The following is a 22,790-nucleotide window of genomic DNA, read 5'->3' on the forward strand; positions in this document are numbered from 1 at the left end:
CACGCCACCTCACAACCATCGACAACTATGTCGGCGGTGGGATTCGAACCCAGGCGTCGAGCGTGGTTGGCAGAGACGTTACCAACCACACTAGGCCCCCGCTCTGTGGACATATTTATTACCCTTTAAAACATCCACATGCCAAATTCGGTTTCATTTGCTTGGTTTGTTCTTGAGTTGTGCAGAAATGTATGTTTCATTTGTATTGGACCCCTCCTTTCCAGAAGAGGGAGGGGTTTCAAACTATCATAGGAACCTTTACCGGGACCAAAAACCCCTACATACAAATTTTCACGTCGATCGGTTCGGTAGTTTTCGAGCCTATATGGATCAAACAGACAGACAGACCGGACTGCATTTTTATATGTATAGATTACAACATCAATATTCTAGAACCTAAAGAGTGAATATACATTTATTGGATTGAAGCGTTCATGTGAATCTATTTTTACAAATAAAAGTTTGAATGAGAAAGGCTGGGTCTGACCGCTAGGTGGATTAATTTAGGTTTTTCACTAAACGATAGATTTCAACTAAAAAAGCAATTCCAACACGCTATGTACCTATGTGTTAAAACTTAACCTCAAATCAGAAACGAAACCGCATCTCATATAGGGGAACTGCTCCATTATTCATCTCATTAAGCCGATATTCACGAAGAATGCACGGATTAAACATCAAATTTTCACGAAATCATTGAACAAATAAACTAAATCAGCTTACGTGCACTTATGGAATCGTTTAGCATTGCATATTTAGTAAAATTAACTAGAATTATCCTGAATTTTTTCACAACGCTTCCATATCCATCTCAAAACTTGAATCACTGCTCAATTATTCATCTCACGACGCCCACATATTCATCACACTGTCAATCATGAATGAACCACATTGTCATGAATGAAGGTAGCCGCGGCCAGTCGTAGTAGGTTAGGAACCTAGATATCCGCTGTAGTTGTTTACCTGTAAAATTGGTAACCTAGGTAACCACAACAGTGCTGTAGATTTTTGTCAATTATGACGAAATAATTCAACATTTTCAGTATGATTTTATGGTATTAAAAGAAACTGATTTGGCAACTTTTGATTTTCTTCAGCGCAGCGAAAACAGATGACGTCAAGAACATCCATCTTACGCAATTATCGCATGAAAAACAGTCTCCTGTGTATAGGTTTACCTACAAACGGCCGAAACACGAACGGCTACAAACGGCTGAAACACGAACGGCAGAATTACAAACGGCCCAATTTCAAACGGTCGAAATAACAAACGGCCAAATCTATCAAACAGCCGAACTACGAAAGGCCGAATTATTCGAATGGCCGAAAAATCATTGATTATAATTATAATTATTAATGGTGATTTAAATGAAACCCGAAAGCTATCCCTGTGTTTATTAGCCGTGGCTGAAAATTGAATCTGTCATCATTTCCTTAGTTCTGAAGCTCAAATCTAGAAGTCGCACGGTCGTTTTTAGCTAGGCGTTAAATCGCCAATATAGAATTAATGTAAATGCATAGCAAAGCAAGACAGGAAAAGTAATAAAATGTTACGCAACAAAGTGCCAAAGTTTAAAAGCTTTTTACAAATGAAGGTCGAATACTGATTGCGAATAATTCTGACTTCGAAAAAAAGTGTAAGTATGCATGTTTTTTCAACAGCACTGCAAACTTTCACTGTCATGAAAGGATTTTTAGTTAAAAGTGAAATCTTTGAATTTCGATTTTCAACGAACGAGATGAGAGTGTAGTGTATCTAGTTCATCAAACTCATGCAATGAATTGGCTCAGATCAAATGATCTCGATATTAAATCACACAGAATAGAGTAGTTTAAGCTTGAATTATATTCAAACTGAATAAGATGTTTTGTAAGACAGGCTTTATTTAATTTTGCGTCGGTATTATTTTGACAAATAATCGTAATTGGGGTTGGATTATCAATTAAACAATAAAATGTCCAAATCGGTCGGTATTTCTTTACCCCGTATATTTTCTGTGAAATGATCACAGCAATTCAAAACATATATAAGTGTCCATAACAACTTTTATGGCGAAGGGAAATCACATATAAAACAAGGCAAAACTACCCCTTCGTTGATGAAAAATTTGAAAGAATAATAACTCTAAACTTGAACGGCGATAAAAAAGTGCTTAAAAAAATTAGTTAATTTTTAGATAAAATATCCTCCAATTTATTAAGTTACAAAAAATCGAACATATATGAAACCGCATATTTCGTATAATTTTTAGAAACGCTAAATATTGGAGCGCACTGGTTTAATACCAACAATAATAAATTCGCACTTTTCAAGAGACAAATATTTTAAATGATTAGGAATTGTAGGAACGTCATCATTTACAAATACGCAGAATACTTTTCTTATCGAAATTCTATGGCCCATAATAATCTGAATCACTACAGTCCCAAAGAACGTTGCTATCATTAATTGGCAGGATAGTAATACTGGAATTATTAAGGTTTTTAGTAATGAATTAGATGCCAATAATGCAATCACAATTATTTTTTCTTATGATGTAAAAAAAATCATATTTAAATAGAGTAAAATTCATAGCTGAGACGGTAGTAATACTTTTGATTGCATAAAATTCATTAGAAGGTAAAGCAAATAGCAGACAAAAGAACAGCGCTTCAGCGGTAAAAAATGATTTTATCTATGAAATTGTTCTTTAATGTATGAAGATGATAAGATTGTCTAGGATATTCTGCTAATTGGCATTCCAGTGTCGTTATGAAACAATTAGTATCATTTATCAGCTTATTTTGAAGATATTAAAGCCCCCCGAACGAAAATCCTGCGCACGATTCTGTTAAGCTTTGTACTTTCTGTCGGAAGCGAAAAGCTGCTGTTCAAAGGCAACAATGTCCTAACGGGGAATTAAATCAGCGAACTTAAAATCGCTGGAAGTTGAACGGCAGATAGGTCATTTTTTCCAATCGAATACTGTAAGAGCGAAAACAGTGAACCGCAGGTCGTGTACTGAACATTTGATGAAAATTTCATCCATTTTTTTGAATTATTCACCTGGCTGGAAGTCGGCTCATGATGATGACGACAACGTCGACGACGCAAAGGGTGAATGGTTCGACCTGTGGTTCTACTGCTAGAGGTCGGCCAGCTGCCGGTGTTCAAACTGTGAGCACTGGGAGAGAAATAACTCATTTGCATCTGGCTGCTGAAGTTGACAGAAATGCAAACGATGACAGGCGGGCGCGATTCGGGTTCGGGTCGGTCGCTCTGGTGTGGTGAAGAGCGTCATGTTCTAATGGAAAAGTCCGTGAACGCAGCCATCCAGATGGGTTTTGATTTCGCTACTTGTTTGTTCACCGTCAGAACCGGTGAGAGGAATGGTGGCTCGAAAATGGTTTGAAATTGAATTGAAATTTCGGAACCGTGGAACGGGGCATAATTGTCATCATTGAAAATGTGTCCCCGTCCTTTGACACCCAGGAAAGGTGAGCGGCAAACACATCCAGCCATTTCGGTGTGCATTGGCGTTAGCTGCTGATGTCGAAATGTCCACTAAGGCTGGTGGCTTTAGGTCAATGATAGAATATGTACCTACCAATTTGTCGTGTTAACTTCTGGCTATGGCCAAAATTTGCACTCTCTATATTAAAATCCAATTTGAATGTAGCGGAAATGATAACTGGCTGCGAGTAATTTGGGAATCGGATCGAGTTTGCTTAGTTGCATTTTAGCGTCAGTAGTTTGATTCCAGCAGAGACATAGTCAATCATTTGCTGTAAAATCCTAAGTAATTTTGCCTTGCTCGCTCAAACATCATCTATCTCAAAAATTTAATAATATTTCAATAATATTTTCTCGTGACATACAGGCTGCAAAAATTTTAAAAAGAGATAATATTTTATTTTATAATTTTTTTGTTTTATTACTAAATTTTTTTAAGCTAATTTCAATGCATTCCAGTTCATCGATTCCAGCTTGAAATTTTGCACCGATTGTTCTGATGCGAAGGAATAATCCATACACCTTGTTTGCAGAAAACATTAACCCTTAACTACCCACGTCAAACAGTACAACAAAACATGTTGTCATTTCATTTATCCCTTCTTCAACCGTTAAGCCTCTCGGGGTCTAGAGAAAAACCTACCCATGACATATCCCAGCCATCCGGATTCGACTAAATTAATTAATTACGTTTGCTCGATTGGCTCTTTATTGAGTCGATTCGTATGTTCAGTACTTTCATACATACGTACACCGGAACAAATCCGGGGATCAACCCATCCTCGTACTGATCGTTTCAACATTTCTGTCAGCTTTCCCATTTAAATATATCAATTAATCGGTTGTGACAAACTACGCTGGAATAAATTTACCTGCGTTAGGTTAGGAGTTCAGGGAAAAAGGGCTTTGATTGGTCTGGGACTACGAACGGGGGAGGGGGAGCAAAAAACGTTGTTTTCAGTGGATTACCGGTTGTGTTTTATTTTTCTGGTGCTCACGCTTTGCGGCAGTGCAATTATCGTGGGGCAAATATTGTGCGATTATCGATCGGTGTTTGGAACGAAGAGGCCTAAAGCTAACGGTTTTTCGGTTTTTGTTGCATTGGAGAGAGGCGGGAAAACAGCGCTTCAATTTTGATTATTTTCGTTCACTGTGTTTTGATTTTTCGTTACGGTTTTGCGTAGGGATTGAATAGTTGCGCTCTAAAAGCTGCTTTGCGTGAAGATATTGTGAGCCTAACTGGGAATCCTAGCTTCTAATGGTTGTTTTTTTTTTGGTTTTGTTTGATGTTGTTTTTGGATTAACTTTGCAGTATGTACGACAGTTCTAGCGTTGCATTCGGGAACTTATCTAATCGAGCTTTTGTGCATGGTGGAAGATGCTCGGGAGCTATCCAGCTGATATTCCTCCATTTGGCAGAATATCACGTACCTGTGAGTTGATTGGTTCGTTCGTTCGTTCGTTCATGGGTGGTAGTTTGGTGTGGCAGGCGGGTGAATTTGAGATACATCGAAGGACGGTGAGCGGAGATGATGTTTTAGTTAATTTCGATTTGGTGGAAGATTGATTGATCGGTTTGGTTCGTTTCGGATTTTTTTTTGACAGACAGTATTTCGTGATACAAACGAGAAAGAAATTGTTGAACGGGTGGTTAGAAAGGTATGATCTACACTGATTAATCAAGACGACGAGAGTATGGTTCGAGCATGGTAGAAAATTATTTCCGGCGGATGGTATAACGGCACGGAACACTGAAGCGAAATTAACTTACCTGGCGGGAAGAATGAGCGTTTCGAATTCCGTTGCCAAATGACGCCGGATGATGTTTTTCGAGGGTGGAATTCCGAGTGCTGTGGCCATTGTATCGCCGGAGAAAGATGGCTCTAATATTACCAAACCACCGTGGACTCCGCTGTCTGGAAGAGAAAAAATTCAATTTAAAGTATAGGGGGTTGTTGTTTGTCAGTTGGTTAGTTAGAAAAGTGGTTGGAAATATCTGCAAAAGCTAGTTATTGAACATGTTCCTGTTCCGTGGTTTTAATTATTTGCTGTAATTTATATTCCAGGACATATATTAATTTTAATTCTTGAATAGTCATTCCTTCAAATTCATTTTTGAACTAAAATTCCGCATTTCCAAAACCAGGTTAGACATGAGTGTAGACCCTGAAATTGGTGTTGCCATTCCAAAACCGACATCTCTGATTCGAGGAAACATGTCGAATCAATATGTCCGCCCTTAACCAACTTTTCTCAAACCAACAATGTGTATAAAAATATGAATTTCGGGGTGTATTTGATCATGATCCTCTATTTCATATATCTTTTCAGAGGCAGGCTTCATTCATTTTCTTGATTCTTGCTTCCCCTCTACCTGTTAAACGTCTAAGAAAACTGAAGTTTCTCTCACTGCCCACCTTTAGTCGTAGCAAGAGATGAACAATTGTTTTCTCTCTTTGTTTGAGAGCTCAGCTATTCAGGTACTAAGTGAAAAATTAGTCAAAGAACAAAGCACATATGGCTACATTAAAGCCACATCCTAACAGATTTTGACTTTTATGCTATAAGTAGATTCAAATCTCATCATGGCTTCGAAAACTTAGATCTTAAACTTTTTTTTCTCTGTGTGGATCAGCACTACGATTAGATTTATTGTGATATTATGAGTATGACTATTGAAGTAGTGTCTAGCGGTGTGGATATTTTCATATACGCTTATGCGGGTTTCACCCTTCCATTTCATGCCTATAGCTTTACTATACCGAGCCTCTTTTCATCCTACCAATGCCACCTAACCAAACGCTTCGCCTAATGTTCCTCTTTGGTAAGATTTATTATAAGAGGGACTTATTATGTCAAGGGGAGTCTTATCGAAATCTCGTTTCCGTACCAATATCGCCAATTACAATTCCCTGGGGAGGACTAACCTTCCTCTGTTACTACAAGAAGGACTTATTTTGTCAAGAAAAAGAAACTTTATTATCTCACGTGATTCTTCAAATTAACTCTAAAAGATGAATTTGAAAAAAGTAAGGCGATATCTATACATTACGTAACGCAAATAAACATTTTTTTGACTCCCTGTGTAACAAAAGGTTATGCCACCTACCTTCTCATAAAAAATATGTAACGCAGAATAAAAATTTGTTTTTAGAGATAAATTTAGTCTTCCCAGAGATTTTTCGTTGCGTACATCTCTCCTTCTTTATATAACATTTCATAATGCTAAAGGCTATCCCCTATCCCCTCTATGAGCGTTACGTAGTTTATGGATGCTGCTTTAAAGACGTAGTTTACGTCTTTTAAGTATGCCCCCTAACATTAAAACATGTTAAAGCACTGCAAAACGTAGAAATACTCTGCAGAACGTTCGATTCTATATTGTTTTTGTCACATCCGAAGGCGATGAGAACAGTAACGCAACTCCCCGTGCTCACTGAGCAGCTCATTGCACATATCTTCCATATGCGGATGAGCTCATTACAAATCTTTCAAAGGACTTATGCTCTGATAAATTAGGAGCGTTTATCTGGTAGAGAAACTTTCCCTCTCCGCAGCAGATGGGATTGAGAGAAAATTGATCTCTCTCCAAGATCAGGATGAGCAAAACGAAGTCTGTTCAGAGGTTTTTTGTGGATTTCCTGCAATCGGCAGTTGCCATCTTGAGATTCAAAAAATCGTCGGGTAACGATGTTTGGTTGTTGGGTGTGATTCAGATTTCGGAGCTATCCTTACTGTTATTTTTACAGTTTCTCATAGTTTCAACAATCTACGACAGACTTTAGTAAACTGATTAAATCGGTTTTTCAGTCATCTGCTTATCAAAACGAAAATTTATTTTCCATTTCCATAGTAATATGTAGCTTTCCTAAAACTGGAAGTTGCCATTTGGGTTTTTTAAAGTTCATTCGAATTCCGAAAAGACCGAAATCTTTATTTTGTGAACACCAATATTAAGTTTTTGACACAGTATTATTATTTTTGTATAATACAGTTCTCTAGAAATTGAAAGTCACCAACTCAGAAATAAAATGGCATCGAACATTATGTTCCGGACCCTACACATCAACTTCCGGCCAACAGAGCTGACCGAGGATCTGAAAATATCCATACTCATCGATTTCATTCAGAAAGTTGCTACAATGCACGAAAAATATTGTCTTCTTCATCAATTTACATCAGGGATGTTGCGGATGTGATTTTTTAGACATCTACTGATGCGGATGTCGTTTTTCATGCGGATGCGGATGCAGATATCCGTAGCATCCCTTGCGTTTTATTTTGCTTATATCCCATGACCATGTCCCTCCCCAGTGCTAGAGTTATTCAAGCGAGCAGCAAATACACCAGGAAAGATTTTTCCACAATATTTTATGAAGCAATATTAATTCTCAACATCCGCATGGTACGATACGGATGCGGATGCGAATGCGGATGCTAATATTCATGCGGATGTTCCGCAGTAACGGATGAGGATGCGGATATCCGTAACATTCGAATTTAACACTTTTATAATATTGCAAAACTAGCTGACCCGGCCAACTTTGCCCCGCCCATTTTTTGTCTTTAATTGAATGATTTTAAACATTGATGGAGCATGGGAATTTTTAATTGATTTCTTCTACTTTTAAAGATTGACCTTATGATTTTTGTTTATAGTCTGCAAACGCATGAGGAATCTGATATTGGATATATTAAAACTTATATATATATATATATATATATATATATATATATATATATATATATATATATATATATATATATATATATATATATATATATATATATATATATATATATATATATATATATATATATATATATATATATATATATATATATATATATATATATATATATATATATATATATATATATATATATATATATATATATATATATATATATATATATATATATATATATACTAGTTGAACATTCCCGGCGATGCTCGGGATCAAAGGCTTCAAAGACAGATTTTTTTTATATTTCATTGCTGCATTAGCTCAACTCACTTCAGAAATATAATTTACATCTTATACTTCCATCATCACTTTAAGGAGGGTGTCGAACGTCTTCGTCAGTGGTTTTCTTCGGACCTTCTTTGCATAACATTGCGCCAGTAAAACTACCGAAGAAAACCACTGACGAAGACGTTCGATACCCTACTTCAATATTCTGAGAACGCGCAGAACGGAAATACCCATATTGGTTTGTTTTTTTGTGATTTTGGGCTGATTTACAGAAACTGGAAGCCACCATTTTGGATTTCAAAATGACGTATGGAGTTCCACTTTCGAAAGTATTGAAATTGTTGGCCAAATATCACTTTAGAAGCCATAAATTTGCATGTTTCATGTAGTTTTGTAAATAATATATCAAATTTAGTAATCAGATACTTGTTATTTTTCTTCAAATGGTCTTCTCAACGTTTTTTTTCCTCATCTATAGTTTATTTGACACGGCACAAATACAATTCAATGTTTAACGGCGCCAATTATATCTGGTAGCTTACTTTCTAAAGTATCTTAATAACTAAAAGCAAATTTTTTATCCTCGCTGCCGACTACGAGCTGAAACTAAATCTAACTTAAGCTAGAATGTTTTGCATGAAAAGCACTGATTTGTTGTTTGATGGTTTTCCATCGCCATAGGTAAGCAGCATATTGAATATGTTCCGCTGCTGGGCCAAGATATTACGGACTGGCATATTGGGTTGTCTCCCTCGGGGCCTGAGAGTATCGTGCGGGTCTAGTTGCTGTTTCCGGATCCGGGGTCTTAACGTGTTCTTGTCGTTTGGTTGGATGTAGGCGGAAGGGGATAGGACTAAACTGGGGCGTGGATGGATTTCAGGAAAACGTATATAAGGGACATGTAGGATAGGTCACGGCTCGCCAAGACATCACGAACAGGAACAGCCGGCTGCCTACCTTCGGCCTGCAGGGAAGCTATTAATCTAGACCTGGCGTCACGGTGTACAGGGCATGACCAAACAACGTGCTCTATGTCGTGATAACCTTCACCACAGGCACAGATACCACTCTCCCCGAGCCCAACACGACGGAGATGCGCGTCAAATCTATAGTGATTGGACATAAGCCGGGACATCACGCAAATGAAATCCCGACCTACATCCAACCCCTTGAACCACGGGTTCGTCGACACCTTGGGGATTATGGAATGTAACCACCTTCCCAGTTCCCCTCTGGACCAAGCATTTTGCCAACTGATGATCGTATTCTGACGTACAAATGAGAAAAATTCATTAAAGGCAATTGGTCTTTCATAAATTCCACCGTTTGTTGCGCCCACCTTAGCCAAAGAGTCCGCTTTCTCATTGCCCGGTATCGAGCAGTGAGAAGGGACCCACGCTAAGGTAATCTGAGTAGATTTTTCGGATAAAGCACTCAGATGTTCCCGTATTTTCCCCAGGAAATACGGAGAGTGCTTAACATCTTTCATCGATCGGAGAGCCTCAATGGAACTGAGACTGTCCGTAAAGATGAAATAATGGTCCGTGGGCATTTTTTCGATAATCCCTAGGGTGTACTGAATTGCAGCTAATTCTGCGACGTAAACAGAAGCAGGATTATCGAGCTTATGGGAGACGGTTAAATTGTTATTGAAGATACCGAAGCCAGTGGACCCATCAAGAAGTGATCAGTCAGTGTAGTACATATTGTCGCAGTTGATGTTTCGATATTTATTGGAAAAAATTTTGGGGATCTGCTGCACGCGTAAATGATCCGGGATTCCACGAGTTTCTTCTATCATGGATGTATCGAAAAACACAGTAGAATCAGAATTATTTGATAAGTCGACACGATTTGGAATATTCGAAGAAGGGTTAATATTTTGGGACATGTGATTGAAATACAATGTCATAAAACGGGTTTGAATATTAAGTTCGATTAACCTTTCAAAATTTTCAATCACGGGACGGTTCAAGACCTCACATTTGATAAGAATACGAGAAGACAGGCTCCAGAAGCGGTTTTTCAATGGTAGTACTCCAGCTAAGACCTCCAAACTCATCGTATGGGTCGACTGCATGCAACCTAAGGCGATACGCAAACAACGATATTGTATTCGCTCCAGTTTGATCAAATGTGTGTTTGCTGCGGAGCGGAAGCAGAAACACCCGTATTCAATAACAGACAATATCGTTGTTTGGTAAAGCCTTATAAGGTCTCCTGGGTGGGCTCCTCACCATTGTCCGGTTATTGTACGAAGAAAATTCACTCTTTGTTGACATTTTTTCATCAGATACCTCACGTGACAACCCCAGGTGCCTTTAGAGTCGAACCAGACACCAAGATATTTGTGTACCAAAACCTGAGAAATCGTTTTACCCATTAATTGTGTTTGAAGCTGAGCAGGTTCATGCTTCCTAGAAAAAACTACTATCTCAGTCTTCTCCGGAGAGAATTCGATACCTAGCTGTAAAGCCCAAGCAGACAAATTGTCCAAGGTATCTTGCAATGGTCCTTGCAAATCGGCAGCTTTGGCTCCTGTAACAGAGATTACACTGTCGTCTGCAAGTTGTCTTATCGTGCATGAATTTGCCAGACATTCGTCGATGTCATTTACATAAAAGTTGTAAAGAAGGGGGCTTACACATGAGCCCTGGGGAAGACCCATGTAGCTAATGCGAAAAGTTGCCAAATCGCCGTGCGTAAAATGCATGTGATTTTCGGACAACAAATTGTGCAAAAAATTGTTCAAAATTGGAGAAAATCCTTGTCGGTGAAGTTTACCCGAAAGAATGTCAATAGAAACGGAATCAAAAGCCCCCTTAATGTCCAAGAACGCAGACGCCATTTGTTCTTTGCGAGCATACGCCAGCTGAATATCTGTTGAAAGCAACGCAAGACAATCATTCGTCCCTTTGGCACGGCGGAAGCCAAATTGAGTATCTGATAGTAGACCATTTGATTCGACCCAATTGTCTAAACGACGGAGTATCATTTTTTCCATCAATTTCCGGATACAGGATAGCATTGCAATCGGCCTATAAGAGTTGTGATCAGAAGCTGGTTTCCCTGGTTTTTGGATGGCGATCACCTTCACTTGCCTCCAATCCTGCGGTACAATGTTTTGCTCCAGGAACTTATTGAACAAGTTCAACAAGCGCCTCTTGGCATTGCCGGGTAGATTCTTCAACAAGTTGAATTTGATTCTATCTAACCCAGGCGCGTTATTGTTACAGGACAGGAGGGCAACTGAAAATTCTTCCATCGTAAAAGGTGATTCAATCGCGTCGTGGCCCGGAGACGCATCGCGAACAATGTTTTGCTCAGGAACAGAGTCCGGACATACTTTCCGGGCAAAATCAAATATCCACCTACTTGAAGACTCCTCGCTTTCGTTGACCGTTACGCGATTCCGCATTCTTCGGGCTGTGTTCCAAAGAGTGCTCATTGATGTCTCCCTCGACGTCTCGTTTACGAACCGACACCAATATCCGCGTTTCTTTGCCTTAGTCAAGCTTTTAAACTTGGTATCAAGCTCCGAATAACGTTTAAAGTCGTCGGCATCGTCTGTGTCCCGGAAGGTCAGATACGCGTCGGATCTTTGCGTGTAGACATCGGAGCACTCTTGGTCCCACCACGGAGTGGGAGGCCGTTCTTTGATCGTTACGCCGGAATATTTCTTCGTTTGGGCTTGCAACGCGGCGTCGAGAATCAAGCCCGCGAGGAGGTTGTATTCTTCAAGTGGTGGATGATGTTGAATCGACTCGACCGCTTTTGAAATCATTTCCTCGTATAACTTCCAATCGACATTCCGTGTGAGGTCATACGGAATGTCAATTGGTCGCATGCGAGTTGACCCGTTATTAATTGAAATAAGAATAGGCAAATGGTCGCTACCGTGAGGATCAAGGATTACCTTCCATGTGCAATCCAACCGTAGATCCAAAGCGCTTGGGCGCGCTGGAGGTTTCGGGATACGTGTCATTTCGCCTTTGTTTAAAATAGTCATGTCGAAGTCATCGCAAAGGTTATAGATTAAAGAGGAGCGGTTATCATTGTATGGGGAACCCCAAGCCACGCCATGAGAGTTGAAGTCTCCCAAAATCAAACGTGGCGAGGGAAGAAGTTCTATTAAATCAAAGAGCAGCCGTTGCCCAACCTGTGCTCTGGGAGGAATATATATTGAGGCAATACAAAGCTCTTTACCTTGTATTGTCATTTGACATGCGACAACTTCGATGCCTGGAATCGAGGGGAGGTTAATACGATAGAAAGAATAGCACTTTTTAATCCCTAAAAGTACTCCTCCATATGGGGTGTCTCGATCAAGGCGAATAATATTAAAATCATGGAAGTTGAGATCAATATTTGAAGTAAGCCAAGTTTCACAAAGGGAAAATGCATCGCATTTGTTTTTATTTATCAAAACTTTAAACGAATCAATTTTTGGTAAAATACTTCTACAATTCCACTGTAAGACAGAGATAGAATCCTTCATATACGCAGATGAATTAGGCATCGAAGGATACAATCGCTGCAAGGAGGGGCCATTGGGCAGTCAACTGCTTCAAAAATGATCTAACTGTTGGGAGGAATGCTGTAAGAAAAATTTTAATTGGATCGGGTACATTGAAATTTTCAAAAATCCAGTCCACAATGTCAGAAAATTTCACTAATCCAGAGTTTGTTTCCTCAACTGGATGTGCAAAAGGAACAACTGGGGTTTTAGATGTTCCTGGCAGTGCTGGGAACTCCTTCTGGGACTTTAAATTTGCAAGCCCAGGAGGAGTTTGCTTCGGTTTTTCCGCAGCACTGTTTGGTTTGTTCGTACTTTTCATTACACTTTGGGAAATCTTAGGACCTTTACGGGGAAGTTTAGGAGAAGAAACATTTTTCCTCTTCCTAGACTCCCCAGGATTGGCATAAGATGTTCCCGCTGATGAATCGTCAGAATCGGTTTCATCAGAGGGCAACAGATCAAAGGGGTTCGATGTTATGGTAGAAGTGGTCACGGTCTTCTTCAGCATCTCAGCGTAAGAACGCTTTGAACGCTCCTTAAGTGGCCGCTTGATTTTATCTCTGCGCTGCATGTACACCGGGCATGTGGAGAGCTCATGCTGGTTTTCCCCACAGTGAATACATTTTTCAGCATTAACACTGCAAGAATCTTCCGCATGAGTCTCCCCACACTTGCTACATCGTGCCTTATTGCAGCAGTAGGCGGCTGTGTGGCCTAACTGCTTGCAATTGGTGCAATTCATAACACGGGGTACATACAATCGCACAGGCAGACGAACCCGGTCGATCGAGACGTGGCTAGGGAGTGCAGATCCGGCAAACGTAACGCGAAACGAGTCTGACGGAGTGTAAACTTTTTTACCGCCGACGAGAGACATGGACCGCAATTGCTTACAATCCACAATCTTCGCCTGTGTTTCGGTATTTTTGAAGCAACCGGTTGCGCTTTTTAGGATACACTCGACAGACAGACTCGAATCGGTTATGACACCGTCGATCTCCACGTCTCGTGCGGGTATGTAGACGCGATACTCGCGTGTGAAGAGCTCAGAGCAAGCGATAGCATTGGCCTGTGCCAGATCACTGACCACGACACTGAGCTTGTTAGGTCGGACCTTGGAAATTTCGGTCACGGCCTTGTACCCCTTCGTCAGGTCTTTTGAAATTTGCAGTATGTTTAATCGCTTTGAATTCACTCCTGCCTTTGGACGACAATAAACAGTATAGCTGCCCTGTTGAGATCCGTCCGGGTAAAGCCTGGGGCGAGGGGGGACTGGAGAATGAACAGGGGAGGGGGTAACAGAAGGGTCAGGGTCAGGGGGGTTCGGGGATGGTGGCACGGGAGGCGAGGGATCTATATCAATGCGCTAAATGTAGCGCACTAGCGCACTAGCGCCGACAAGAACACGTACCCCTTTACTTTTTCCTTCCAGCAGTGGTTGTCCGATCGTTCGAAGCTGCACCCAAAGCAGCCAGCAGCACCAGTACAGCAGCACCAATACAGCCACCAGCAGTGAGCCGGGTGTGAGATCACTCAGCACAGCGACACGGACTCGACTGTCAACTGATGGGCTTGGATTAAAAAGATCTATTCACGGTGCACAGATCAAAACTGCAGCTGGTATTTTGCACCAATACAGCCAAAGTTGTGAACCGGGTACAGAACGTATCGACACAACTCACAATCTAGTTGGCCTTTAGCGCGAATAATACACTCTTTTGTTTGGCTATTCGTACACACGGACCGGATTGTAATAGAACGACCACTTTGCACGTCCGTTTCTGTCGAGTGTTCGACGCGGAATGTCTTCTCAACGTTAACAAACATTTTAATGAAAAAAAATTGTGTCATCGCTATAAAATGACGTATGGAGGTCCACTTTCGGAAGTATTGAAATTGTTAGCCATATATCACTTTAGGTTATTTTCCTGAAACCGGAAGTCGCCATTTTTTAATCCACAAAACTTTGTAGAAAATAAGAAAATAAAAGATTTTTAATGCTTAAGCTGCCTCTTAATCGATATTCAAACAAATGAATCGTAACCTTTCCTGCAGCTAGATGTGAGTTCTAGTTTGGATTAACGCAAAAAAAGTAAAACAGTAAGATTGAGAGCTGAATGACCTTCTGGTTAAAAGCTCTCTAATAAAAATAAAATTCAAATTCAAAAGTACAAAAGTAAATCGAATGCCGTAAAATGTAACTATTCACAAAACTACGAAAACATCAGAAATGTAAAATGTTCATGCTCGAGACATGGGTTATTCTGCAAAAAAAATTGTAGATGAAAGAACAACGAACATTTTATTGCAAAAAAATACAAATCATTGAATTTTGCTTCAGAGGCGAATTGCGCATAAAAAGTCAAAGTTTCGCCTGTAATCGTATAAAAACGTATAAATTAAAATAAAATATTTTCCGGTGATTTTCTGTATTCTGTATGCTGTATGTGGTCCTCGTGGCTCTGTGGTTAGCGATGTCGATTGGCTCCCACACGGTTGTAATATCGGGTTCGATCCCCGATCAGGTCGAGAATTTTTTCGAACTGCAATTTTTCTCGACTCAGCTCTGGGGCACGGTGTATCGTTGTTCTTATCCTACAACATGCAAAATGTGCTGAAACAATATCGATAACGAATTTTCTCATCTAATCTGGTTGATCGAGAGCGCTATTAGAAGGCTGCAATATTGTTGTGCTGTATACAGAAAATCATCTTCAAACATACATTTTATATTTTAACAAAAACAAACATTTTAATGAAAAAATGATCACATATCATCGCTTTGAATTTTGATTAAGAGGCAAATCCAGCATAAAAAGTCATAATTTTGCATGTTTCACGCAGTTTTGTGAATAATATCTCAAGTTTTAGTAATCATATACACTTTATTTTTCCTCAAATGTCTTTCCTGAACGTTAACAAACATTTTAGTGAAAAAAAAATCATATGTCAACGCTTTGAATTTTGATTTAGAGGCAAATTTAGCACAGAAAGCCATAATTTTGCGTGTTTTCGGTAGTTTCGTGAATAATATTTCAAGTTTTAGTAATCAGATACTAATTATTTTTCCTTACATATCTTTCCTGAACGTTGACAAACATTTTAATGTAAAAAAATCACATGTCATCGCTTTAAATTTTGATTTAGAGGCGAATTGAGCATAAAAATTCAAAAAGTTGCATGTTTCACGTAGTTTTGTGAAAAATATCTCGAGTTTTAGTAATAATATACTATTTATTTTTCCTCAAATGTTTTTCCTGAACATTAACAAACGTTTTAATGAAAAAAGAATCACATGTCATGGCTTTAAATTTTGTTTTAGAGGCAAATTCAGCATAAAAAGTCATAATTTTGCAAGTTTTACGTAGTTTTGTGAATAAAATCTCAAGTTTTAGTAAACAGATACTTGTTACTTTCCTTCAAATGTCTTTCCTAAACGTTTACAAACATTTCAATGTAGAAAAAAACACATGTCATCGCTTTAAATTTTGATTTAGAGGCAAATTCAGTATATTTTTGCTTGTTTTATGTAGTTTTGTGAATAAAATCTCAAGTTTTAGTAATCAGATACTAATTATTTTTCCGCACATGTCTTTCCTGAACATAAACAAACATTTTAGTGTAAAAAATCATATGTCAACGCTTTGAATTTTGATTTAGAGGCAAATTTGGCACAGAAAGTCATAATTTTGCGTGTTTTACGTAGTTTCGTGAATAATATCTCAAGTTTTAGTAATTAGATACCTATTATTTTTTCTCAAATATCTTTCTTAAACATCAACGAACATTTTAATGAAAAAAGAATCACATGTCATCGCTTTGAATTTTGATTTGGAGACGAATTAACTATAAAAAGTCATAATTTTGCATGTTTTACGTAGTTTTGTGAATAATATCTCAAGTTTTAGTAATCAGATACTAATTATTTTTCCTCGAATGTCTTCCCTGAACATTAACAAACATTTTAGTGAAAAAAGAATCATATGTCATCGCTTTGAATTTTGATTTAGAGGCAAATTTAGCACAGAAAGTCATAATTTTGCATGTTTTACGTAGTTTTGTGAATAAAATCTCAAGTTTTAGTAATTAGATAACTATTTTTTTTATAACTAATGTCTTTTCTGAACATCAGCGAACATTTTCATGTTAAAAAACCTACATGTCACCGCTTATTATTTTCGATTTAGAACGATTCAAAATAATGATGAATACTGTACACCACAGAGACTGAGGGAATAATATCAATAAGATCAAGCGTTACGGAATTCCATTTTTATATAGTAGAGAAGATATATATACACTATTCGTTCGCTTACTGGGCTGAGGGCCTAGCCCAGTTAACGAATGTCGCTCGCTAACTGGGCTGACATTTCAAATGTCGTCAAATACCGAGGGGGATTAGGATGTAATGGCGCTAGGCAAAGTCCCTCAGCGAAAATTGGAAAATGTTTTATACAAATACACTAAAAATCCTGATTGATGCACAGAAAATGAGAAAAAATAAGTTGTTGGCCTTGCGTGTGCTTTATTCGAACTAACCGTTGCCTGGAAACATGTTCTTTTCATAAAATGTTTATTTTACCTGGAAACTAGTGGATGGATATCTTATGGATCGAATATGTGATGACAACCAAAACCATTGAACTGAAAAAATCAATCTCAATTTACAATTCATGTACCCCTATCTCGTTTTGACAACAATACGACAAACGCTGATTTTTGACGTTCATCTGCTTTTTAACTGGGCTATAGCCCAGTTAGCGAACGCCCAGTTAAAAAGCATCCCAGTTATATATATATATATATATATATATATATATATATATATATATATATATATATATATATATATATATATATATATATATATATATATATATATATATATATATATATATATATATATATATATATATATATATATATATATATATATATATATATATATATATATATATATATATTAGAGTGGCCATTTTTGTAACATCATGCGATTTCGATGAGCGCCGGGCGGAAAAAGTTTCCTTTTTACTCCAAAAATAAGCCATGAAAATTTGAAGTTGAATAGAGTTCATTTAATGGACCCACAAAACGCTTATATTTAAAAAGAATTGAATCTCATAAGAACTGTTGTTTTTTATCTCTTTTTTAAGTTTTTTGCCTTAGTTTCTTAAAATAGTTGTATATTTTGCGTTGAAATATTCTTCAATTATAAAATCATATCATTAGGGACATTCACATATTACTCAACGCTAAATTATGGCAATTTTGAACACCTCCCACCCCTAAATAGAGCAATTTAGCATGGGGCCTCGCGTAATGGAAATCTTCGTTGAATATCCCCTTCTTCTAAGTACGTTACGTAATAAATAAATGACCTCTCATATTCGTTAGATGTTTTAAAAATGTCATTCAGTGATTATATCCTTAATCGTACTTAATTGCAGCAACTGCGTGAAGTGAACTGCCACAATCGGACTGGTGAAGCAACATTATTAAAATTTTAAGAACTTTTTGTATGGATTTAATGTTATTTAGAGTATTATCATTATTATTACTATTATTTTCTATGAAACAGTTCAGCACTAGTGATCTGAATGCACTAAGACGGTGAATTTTATCAAATACGGTCGGTAGATCTCCTGTTGATCGAATAGCAATTCTTATGAGTTTCGATGGAAGTGCAAAATTCTTAGGCGCGCTTGAAATTGATTCAAGCTGCTGCAAAAATATCGCCTAAGAAGTTCATAATACGCTAGTGGATTGAAACATTTCGGAAAATTCATTTTTATGAACTTTTTTGCAAAATATATTATGTGGCAAAAGCATCGGACCTGAAACACTTTTCTTTAACCGTTTTACAAGAGCATCAAACGAAATCAACTCATTCACAGCCAATCAACTTCAATGATCCAAAAGTTCTAATCAGCTTCAATGATCCAAAAGTTCTGATCATTGATCATCAATTGCATTCAAGACATGGCCCTGTTGGTAGTCAAACTTCACATTCATGTGTTTTTCGAGTGTACGAGTGCTGTTCAATGTATTAATAAAGTTATGAATTCTCTACGTGATTCTTTCGCTTATGCCGAAATTTAAAGTCGTCTCAGACAATGTAACTGAAAAGATGAAGAATCACTTGTGGTAGTTAAGCCTAGAATAAGATGGATTGGCCTGATATCCCGTTTGAAATTAAACAAAAAATGGTCAGGTGATTAAAAGCGAATGTTCCTTAAGGTGAAACGAATCACCACTTCGAATTTTTAGAAGCACAAGACTCGGAAATAGATAATGCTTTCCCTGTGAAAACGCTATTTTATGTTTGCTTCACCGCAGCAAACATGGAATAGCGTTTTCACAGATGACGCATTAACTGTTTCCGAGTCTTGGGTCTTTGAAAATTCAAAATGGTGGCTGGAAGTCGGCCATTTTTGGTTTCAATACTTAATGTTGAATTTATGAAAAATTCTAACCGTGTTTCAACACATTATTAAGACGAATTTCGGTTTATATTGCATGTTGTTGATTTATATTGGTCAATATTTTAATGAAAAAAGTCACTAAAGTCACTATTATTTTGCTACTAGCCCTGATATCTCACGAGAAAATCGTAACCAAATATCGCTAGCGGCAAAGATGTGTTTCGTGGAAGTTTTCTTCGGCCGGGGAAAATATCTAGATGCGTGAAAGTGGCAGTTTAAATTTTGTCAAAAAAAAAAATAAAAAATAAAAAAAATGTTTAAGTTTTAATGGAGTGGTTTCATTCATGCGAAAAAAAAAATGTTTGAGTTTTATTGGAGTGGTTTCATTCATGCGAAAAAAAAAAAAAACTTCAACGTTCAAGGTAAGTTAACACAAATTGAGTTTCTGAGGCAACTTCTGAGGCTTGGCAAATTGAATCCTGCCCACAACGCATATCACCTGACGAAGCCGTCAGTTACCTTATATATATATATTAAATACGGGTCAATTTTTTTGATATTGATATGTCAAATAAATTGAAAGTCTGAGAATAATAATAATATCTAATAGATTCTAATATTATTTTGAGGCGGGGCTTACCGAATGGAAATTGACTCCGGAATGCGCTGCAAGTACTCAGTCATTCTGCAAAGGGTCTTTGGAAGGTCGGTAGAGCTAACACCTTCTAGGTTCCGAAAACAAGACAGATGCTGAAACATGAATCAACAGCATTGTCTTTTTTCACTCTATCACTGCCAGACAGTGGAATCTAGAAGGTCATACATACATACACATATTGCATGTTGTTGATTTATACTGAAAAAATACACACCTCATTCAAAATACGAACTTTTTAACAAACACCAAAAGTTATAGATTGTTTTGAACTTAAATTAGGGTGATAATATTACTGTTTTTTGAAAATACTTGTGTATTTGAATGAGTTTATCGAGAGATATATGTTAAAAAAAGAAAAAACTCCATACAATTTTCATGTAAATCGATTTCTCAAATATAAGCGCTTTGTGGGACCATTAAATAAACTTCGATGAACTTCAAATTTTCATGGCTTATTGTAGAGGTCAAAGGAAAACTTTTTCAGCCAGGCGCTCATTAAGATCGATAGTTTCAGAAACGGCCATATAAAATATGGCCACTCTAATATATATATATATATATATATATATATATATATATATATATATATATATATATATATATATATATATATATATATATATATATATATATATATATATATATATATATATATATATATATATATATATATATATGGCGGAACTAGATATATATTTTTATATATAGGAACTATATTAAAATGCAATTTTCTGAAATGATTGGTTTTATCGTAATATCCACGCCATCGTAATATCCACGCCTTGACCCCTTTTTCTGAAATGATTGGTTTTATCGTAATATCCACGCCTTGAACTGTATTATCATTACTTGTAATACATTGATTTTTGGATGCTTCACGTTCAATCTTGTTCCATTCCATTGTTTTGGTTGGTTCAGGTTTCTAAGCATTACCTGTTGCATGGTTGGTTCGTGATTATTCTTACAATCTACTGAAACGATATGATGATTTCCACGAACTTCGTCCAAGATTGCAAGTGCACTCAATTATGGTTCACATAATCCTGAAAGATATTCGGAAACACATTCGAAATGAGTTTCTATTTCGATATTAAGCTCAGAAATACTACGGGAGTTAGGTCATTCAAACAAAAACCTCAACTGGTGCTTATCCATTGTCAATCGCTGACAATTGTTTCGATGCTGAAAAAGTGATGTAAAAAGCCACGACCGCAAGCCCATTTTGGGTTGTTTTCCACAAACCGGTAGTCGCCATTTTGAAATTCAAAATGGTGTCTAGGGTTGATTAAAGGCTTCTGTGTAACAACCCGATCACGAAAACATCCATATTGGGTGGTTTTCGAAGATTTTGGGCTGTTTTCAAGAGAGTAGAAGTCGCCATCTAGGATTTCAAAATGGTATGTCGAGACATTTTCTGACCTCTGGGTTCTTATTCTGGTTCTGGATTCATATTGGTTGGTATACGGCCATTTCAATATGTTTTTAAAAAGCCGAAGGGAATTCAAAATGGTTTCTGGGGTCAATTTTCGGCTTCTGCGCACCATCTCGATCATTTTATACTGTTTTCCGGAACAATTAGTTGAAATATGTGTTTTATTTGTTTGGGACTCTTATTCTTCCCTCTTACCAGAGTCAAATCATCAAAGAAACATGTCTTGTCCCCCAAAACCTCCTCATGTCAAATTTAATTCCGTTTGCTCGATTACCTGATTCTCGAGGTATGCAAAAATTTGTGTTTTATTTGTAAGGAACCCATCGCGTCCAAGGAGTGAAGGGGTCTCGAACCGCCAAAGAAATATTTCTTGCTTCCGAAAACCAGAAACTGGTGTTTAATTTGTATGAGAACTCTTTCTTTCAGAGAAGGGCGGGGTCTCTAACCAGCATAATAACCTTTCTTGGCCTCAGAAACCCTTACATACAAATTTTTACGTCGATCCACTGATCCGTTTTTGAGTTGAATCGTGATTTGCAGTCTCCAACTCTATCTTAAAAACTTATTCCCAAAAATACCTGAGATGACCGAATTTTTTTAAAATCACTTTTGGTTTTTGAATTTTTTTTCCAGTGAGTCTCAAATATTGTTTTTTTTTTATTTTTAAATAAAAATTTAGAAAATTCCATAGAAGTCATTCATTGAAAACTTTTGTTTATCTCTTGTCTTTATTCAGATATATCGATTTATAAAAAAAACTTCAGCTTTTTCCAAATGTAAGTTCAGATAAATTTGCTAAGTTGCTTGGTTTAGTAAGGCCTACACACCCACAAATTTTCATTGAATTCGGAGAGGGTGTTGCCAACGCCTTAGCCGAGTTGGCGCGAAATGCGCCCTCTTCGGCGTACGTGCTACAATACACACAATGAATACGACTCACGACTACAGATATTTGAAGATAGTCACATCGTTAAATGCTAATGCAAACGTCAAATGTTGAGCTAAAACAGTTTGAAACACTTTTTCGAATATTTTTACATTCTATGGAAACGAAAGCAAAATCGCCTTTGATGTTATCAAATAAGTTCTCGATATTTGTCGAAAGATGACACCAGCAAGTAATGCTGGTCGATTTCGACATATTAAACTTCTGATCCTTTGGCTTTGTGTCAAAAAATCTTCATTTGCGGAACGTGTTACTTCCTCATTTCGTTCAAAGAAAAAGGCGGCTGAAGCGCATCCAGAGTTGCGAATCCGCAAGATCTTGACCGAGTTTGATTTAACCTTTTT

General features: G+C 37.5%; 1 protein-coding gene across 10 annotated transcripts in view; it reads right to left on the minus strand.

The window, feature by feature from the left end:
- Positions 1 to 22,790, minus strand: part of LOC129723996 (kazrin) — a 265,654-nt gene that overhangs the window by 87,715 nt on the left and 155,149 nt on the right. For 7 of the 10 annotated variants that reach the window (XM_055678555.1, XM_055678552.1, XM_055678556.1 and 4 more), the window contains exon 12: positions 5,265 to 5,409. In XM_055678555.1, coding sequence (XP_055534530.1) covers positions 5,265 to 5,409 — 145 coding nt within the window. Of the gene's footprint in view, positions 1 to 4,462; positions 4,925 to 5,260; positions 5,410 to 22,790 lie in introns of those variants that run through there. The other 3 variants (XR_008727856.1, XR_008727855.1, XM_055678559.1) reach the window with 2 other exon arrangements.

Source organism: Wyeomyia smithii, chromosome 2 (genome assembly GCF_029784165.1).
Source record: "Wyeomyia smithii strain HCP4-BCI-WySm-NY-G18 chromosome 2, ASM2978416v1, whole genome shotgun sequence".
Lineage (NCBI taxonomy): Eukaryota > Metazoa > Arthropoda > Insecta > Diptera > Culicidae > Wyeomyia > Wyeomyia smithii.